The sequence below is a fragment of the Juglans regia genome, chromosome 13 (assembly GCF_001411555.2).
Source record: "Juglans regia cultivar Chandler chromosome 13, Walnut 2.0, whole genome shotgun sequence".
NCBI classification, from domain to species: domain Eukaryota; kingdom Viridiplantae; phylum Streptophyta; class Magnoliopsida; order Fagales; family Juglandaceae; genus Juglans; species Juglans regia.
Window position 1 is genome coordinate 29,076,677 of NC_049913.1, and position 6,957 is coordinate 29,083,633.

Genomic DNA, 6,957 nt, shown 5'->3' on the forward strand with positions numbered 1-6,957 from the left:
ATAAAAATCGCACTCATAAGATATGTAGTGGGAGATCTTTTTTGTTGTCTTCTACAGGGAAAGAGATCCTGATCAAAAGTGTTTTACAAGTCATTCCAGCTTATACCATGAATGTGTTTAAGTCGCCAACCAGCTTATTAAGAGAGATCGAGGCAATGTTGTCACAGTTTTGGTGGAATCATAACAATTCTGCCAAGAGTATTCATTGGAGAAGTTGGGAGAGGTTAGGCAAGATGAAAGACAAGGGTGGACTTGGATTTGGTAGTTTAACCAGTTTCAATAGAGCCTTGCTAGCAAAACAAGTGTGGAGACTTTTGCAAGATCCTTCCTCACTGGTTTCACAGGTTGTTAAGCATAAGTATTTTCAGAATTGTGAGTTACTAGAGTCTAAGATCGGATCTTCTCCTTCTCATATATGGAGAAGAATTTGGTCTTCCATAGACTTAGTTAAGGTAGGTTCTGTGTGGAGGGTAGGGAATGGGGAGATTATTAAGATGTGGCATGATAGGTGGCTTCCTATACCTTCTACCTATAAAGTGTTAACTCTTGTTCCTGTGTTGGACACAAATGCTAGAGTGGCAGCTTTAATAAATGAAGAGAAGTATGAGTGGAATACAGAGTTGACCAAAGAAGTGTTCAGTGCAGAAGATGCTCAGTTGATCTGCAGTCTCCTAATCAGTCAAAGAGGGGCAAAAGACAATCTAATTTGGGTGAAGTCTTCAAAAGGAATGTTTAATGTAAAGTCTGCATATTTTGTGGATTTAGAGAATAAAAGACAGAATCAAGGTCAGTCTTCTAATGAATCTGTTGAGTAGGTCCAATGGATGAAAATGTGGAATTTGCAGATACTTGGGAAGCTGAAACAATTTTTATGGAAGGCACTATCTGATATCTTGCCAACAAAAAATGGTTTGGCACATAAACATATCACTAAAGATGGAGACTGCCCAATTTTCCATCAAGCAGCATAAACTGTTTTGCATGTTCTTTGGGTTTGCCCTGCTACAGTGGATGTGTGGGGAGAACAAGCTAGTCCCTCTTAAGAAGTGGAACATAGTATATGAAGACTTTACTACTTTATGGAAAGATATGAATCTGAGGATAGAAGTTACTCAGTTAGAACAAGTGGTTGCAGTATTTTACAAGTTATGGGCAAGAAGAAATAGGTGGGTTTTTTATTAGAAGTTCCAAAGTCTATTAGTGCTTTATACATTTGCTTGGAATGATCTTAAGGTGTTTAAGGATGTGAATCAGGTTCAAACTCATCAGCCTACAGGGGTTGTAGCACAATTGCAGGAAGTTGTTGATCGAGTGATGTGGAGACCAGCTGAGGATCCTTTTACTAAGGTTAACTTTGATGCAGCTTTTGTCTCTGAAACAAGTACCATGGGGCTTGGTGTAGTATTGAGGGATAGTAGGGGAGATGCAGAGGTTGTCTTATCTGCTACTAGACCACATGTCTCATCTGTTTTTATGGCTGAATGTTATGCCTTACTGAGAGCTATGCAATTGTGTCATGAATTGAGGACTTCTCATGTTATTTTTTAGGGTGATGCCAAGCAAGTGATCGATAGCATACATGGCAAAAGTCTGAACTGCTCTTGGAATGGACAGCTAATTGGGGACATTCAATCCTTACTCTCAAGTTAGATCCACTGGAGGCTAGTATTTGTTAAGAGGGATGGAAATATGGCTGCACATGCTGCTGCTCAATATGCCAAGAATCTGGTTGTTGAAATTGTTTGGATCAAAGATTGTCCTAGGGAAATTTCTTCTGTTATTTTCGAAGATAAAGTCTCTGGTGCTCCCTAAGATAGGTTTGGACAATAACTTAGGCCTTGTCAGGATAATGAGATATTCTCATATATTAACAAAACTTCTCATAATTATTTTCTAAATATCACTAAAACACAAAATACATTTCAGTTTCAAATTTTCAAATATTTCATCTAATTATTAGCTATACATAAAACCCAATATAACTTTACCAAACTTACAAACCAAACATAAAAAAAATAAATTTTTTCCAATTTCAATACAAAAATTATATTCAAATAATTTTGAACTTTATGATATTTTTATTTAACTTTTTCTCTTTCATTTCTCAAAATCCAATAAAATATCTGAATTCAAACTGTTTTACTACTATTCATAAATATATATCATTTTATTACTATTAAAAAAATCTTGAGATATTCTAAGTTTGTTTGGACACTTAGAATATCTCAAAATATCCACTTAGAATATCTCAAAATATCCAAAACTTAAAAATAAAAATAAAAACTGAGCCAGGAGGGAGGAAATAAAATTTTTATTCTTTACCTATCTGTTTTGATTTTGTTGACATTTTTCAGGCTATTATTATATCAACTATTTATGTAGAGACACTATAGTGGAATGTTTTTGTAGTTTAGAACGTAACCGGGCGAACAACACTAGTACCGGACATTTTTTTCTTCAACGATAAAGAAACAACCTAGATAATGATATTATTTTTATTTTAAAATTTTAAAAAATTAATATTTATTATATTTTATTTAAAAATTTGGAAAAGTTATGTTCTCATTACTAAAAGCGTTTCATCTCATCTCATCGTATCATCACAACTTTATCAAAATTTCACACAAAATATAATAGACAATTCAACTTTCAAATTCTAAAACAATAATAATATTAAAAAATAATATTCTAACAATATTTTATTCAACTTTCAACTTTCATCTCATTTTAACTCACTATCCAAACCTCCTCGTAATTTTTTTCTTCTAATAATTTCTTGTTTCCTTATGGTTGAATAAAAAAATGTCTGGTACTAGTGATGTTCGCCCGGGTCACATCCCAAACTACAAAAATACTCCAATATAGTGTCCCTATATAAATAGTTGATATAATAATAGTTTGAAAAACTATCTCATCCCATCTCACTATTCAAACCGCACCATAATAATTAGACGATATGAAATGAGAGAGTTGAAATGATTTTTTAATCCAAACAATGTCGTTTCCAAGCTACTGTTGCTCTTGGGTTTTATAGGATAAAGGGCTGCATGGGTTTAGTCACAACTGTCTGCTACTTTCCATCCAAATTTCTGTGGCATATTGTTATTGATTTTCAACGGCTTATATCATGATCTAATCTCAACATCGTTTTCTTAAATTTACTTATGGCCTCACTTTTACATTCTAGTAGTGCTATAGACAGGCACAAATCTGTGCTTGCCCGCAAACCCCATTGACTTGGCAAAATGCCATGTCAGCAATTATATTAAAAAACAAAAACAAAAACAAAAACAAAAACAAAAATCAAAGAGAGTGAAGAACCGAGCGGGAAGAGTGAAAAAGCAGCCCAATTCATTCATCAACTTGAAGGAGAAAACGGCAGCACACCATTTCGTTCTCTTCCTCGGCGTTAGATCTCACCATTTCATTGCCTTCCTCTACTTCAGATCTCTTCCTCTCTCTCAGATCTCATTTCTCGTCTCATCTCCACAATATCACATTTAAGAGGTTGAAATTCATGAACTCTATATCCATGCATGCAAGATACGTTCCAGGATAAATAAGATCTTTTTTTTTTTTTTTTTTTTCTGAATGCATAAATTATGGGTATTTTTTGTCTGCACATTGACACTTAGCTCCCCCATCATTTGTCAGTCCACATTTATGTTTATCTTTTCTTTGACTTTGGGATTGGGATTTATGGATGTGCTCTCATAATGTTTGTGAAATTTCTTGGAAGGAAAAACAAAATTTGGTTCCCTTTTTTTTTGCAGTTGGGTGGCATTTGTATGGTTATACATGTATAATTTGTCCATTTTGGTGAAATGGGATGAGAATGTAGCCTTTTCAAGTATCCTATTTTGGTTGTAAATTTTGGCATAAAATCTTAAAGATGAAAAATGGAAAAGAAAGTTGAAAAGTTTTTCTCCTAGTTTGTTTATTCGTTTGTTCTGTAATTGGGGAAGCCCAAGTTATTGCACTTGTTTTATGTCAAAAAGAAATGAGGCCTTGGTGGATATCTGTTCTATAACAAAAGAACAGAGTGATAAATTAACTAGCTAATTAAGTACTATCTATTAGAGCTATACAAACAAATTAGCTATTGTCAACTAAATAGTAATGCCAGCCAAGCATAATATTTATTTGTATATATGCTTTTGTCATGTATAGTTTGTATATTAAGTTAATTATATACGTGTATTATATGTTTAGATCATATACTTTATTATATACGTGTGTAAGATGAAGGCCTGATGCCAGAGGTTCTCATGTGAACGATATTATGGTGTGAACATGAGGCATTAATGGTGCAATATTGGAGAGTATGAACCAAATGGAATGACATTAAAGTTGGCATTAAGTAATAACGTACATCTCTAGTAATATATACCAATACCCGAATTTCTTGTTTTCATTGTTGACAACCACCCACTTTATTTCAATGTTGAGCTAGGGGAGAAAAAGAAATAAGACGCATCCCGCATAACAACTCTTATCACAAATCCATCAACCCACGTATTGTACACCTCTTTCAACAGTTGACTTGTGTTTATTTTATGTGTAGTCATTGTCCACTTAGTTTGATTAATATTATGTTGCTATATGTGAGGACATATCAAGACCACTTGATCCAAACTTTTCAAACTACATGCCAAGTTATTACGGTCCAGTGCCTCATTCGTGGTTACCACCTTTTGTGCCTCCTCCAAGTGCCTGCCTATATCCATGGTGCAACCAGGTGATCGTTGGATGATAAAGTAGTTCAAGTGCTTTATTTTATGAACTTGAATATTTGGTCTAATTATTTATTTTTAATTTATTTTTGGAAAACTGCAGCAATACCCATGGAGATCTACTTCCGTTGCCACGTCAAGTACTACAACCTTGACTAGTTCCGCTACCTTGTATAGTTTCACTATACCAATGATGCTACCTCCTCCAACTGCCTACTCATATCCATGGAGCAACCAGGTGATGATTTCTTGGAGTATTTATTGTAGTTAGTGTGCTTTAATTTTTTGAACTTGAATATTTGGCCTAATTAGTTATGTTTAAATTTTTTACGAAGAAATGCAGCAACACCCATGAAACTCTACTTCCCCTGCCGCATCAAGTACTGCTGCCTTGAGTAGTTCCGCTGCCTTGTATAGTTTAGTCGTACCAATGATGGGACCTCCTCCAACTGCTTACTCATACCCATGGAGTAACCAGGTGATGATTTCTTGGAGTATTTATTGTAGTTAGTGTTGAACTTGAATATTTGGTCTAATTATTTATGTTTAAATTTTTTAGAAAAACTGTTGAAATACCCATGGAACTTTACTTTTACTACAATGGATATTTCCGCTCCCATGTCTAGTTTCGCATGTACTGTCAACTCTAGTGTAGCTTCAAGTTCTAGTGTACAAACCAGCACTAGTGTCGCTGCTAGCTCTTGTTCAGCTTTACTAGCATTTTTTCATCCGACTTATGCCAACCCATATCCATGTGGCAGTGAGGTGATGTGTTATATTCTCCACATGCAGTGTCTTTTGCATTATCCAGAACATATATGGATCATACATCACTTTTTTTTCTCCTCATTTGCAGGAAAATAAAGTGAAGTAAAGTAACTCTGTTGAAGAAATTAATGAGGCCACATTAGACTCTGTAGAAGTTGAAGCGCAGTCTACTGCCTCTTTGGGTAATACGGTTGATCCCAAAGAGGCTGGCAAATCTAGATCACTTCATATGGAGCCTACTAATGGGGATGATATCACTAAGGAGCCAAAGGCAGGGATGCGCTTTGAGTCAGAGAATGAGTTGATGACTTACTATAAACATTACGGAAAATGATGTGGTTTCGGGGTAATGACACAAATGAGTAAATGGGAGAAAGATGAGACTGTTAAATATGTCACTGTGGGATGTGCTAGTGGTGGCAAGGCACGAAATAGGGCATCAAATGTCTCCAAGCTTCAGCCAACAAGCAAGATAGACTGCAAGGCAAGGATGAAAGTGATGTTAAAGGATGGGAAGCTGTGTGTCACATCTGTATTTAGTACCATAATCATGTGCTTAGGCTAAGAAAATATAGGATTTTCAGATGCAACAGAGAAGTTAATGAGTCTGTTAGGAGGGTGTTAGATACAAATGATGAGGTTGGCATACGGATGAATAAGAGTTTCCATGCTCTTGTGACTGAGACGGGTGAGTTTGAGAACGTACCATTTGGAGAAAAAAAATGTTGTAACTATATTTATAAGGCACGACACCTGCGCCTTGGTAAAGGTGGCGCTCAAGCATTGTTTGAGTATTTTAGAAGGATGCAATACAAGAATAATGGCTTTTTCAGACTCATGGAATTTGACGATGATGATAGGATGCAAACTATGTTTTGGGTGGACGCCCATAGTAGAGGGGCCTACAACTACTTTGGAAATGTGGTAACATTCGATACCACATACCTAACAAATAGGTATGGAATACCATTTGTACCTTTTGTAGGTGTAAACCACCATGGATAGTCAATCCTTTTGGGTGTAGGCCTTATTTCAAGTGAGGATACAAAATCATTTGTATGGTTATTTAAAACTTGGCTTGATTGTATGGATGAAAAGGCACCGAATACTATTACTACAGATCAAGATCGCGCAACGAGAAATGTGATCGCCCTTGTCTTTCACACGCGTGGCATAGATATTGCTTGTGGCACATATTGATAAAGGTCCCTGAGAAGCTTGGTTCCCATAATCAATACAAATGTGGCCAGAAAAGTAAGTTGCTATCTTGTCTTTGTGATTCCCTAACAATCAAGGAGTTTGAGAATTCTTGGAACAGCCTCAAGGATACGTTCAACTTGAATGAAAATGCATGGTTGCGAAGCTTATATGCAGAGAGAGAGTTTTGGTTGCCGGTATATTTAAAGAACTCGTTATGGGCTGGAATTAGTACAACTCAAAGCAGTGAGAGCATGAG

General features: G+C 35.7%; 1 protein-coding gene across 1 annotated transcript; it reads left to right on the top strand.

Moving 5' to 3' along the window:
• The first annotated feature begins 107 nt into the window (after positions 1–107).
• On the top strand, positions 108–815 carry LOC118344237 (uncharacterized mitochondrial protein AtMg00310-like). Its single transcript, XM_035684374.1, has one exon. The coding sequence runs from the start codon at positions 108–110 to the stop codon at positions 813–815; it is 708 nt and encodes a 235-aa protein (XP_035540267.1).
• Positions 816–6,957: the final 6,142 nt, after the last annotated feature.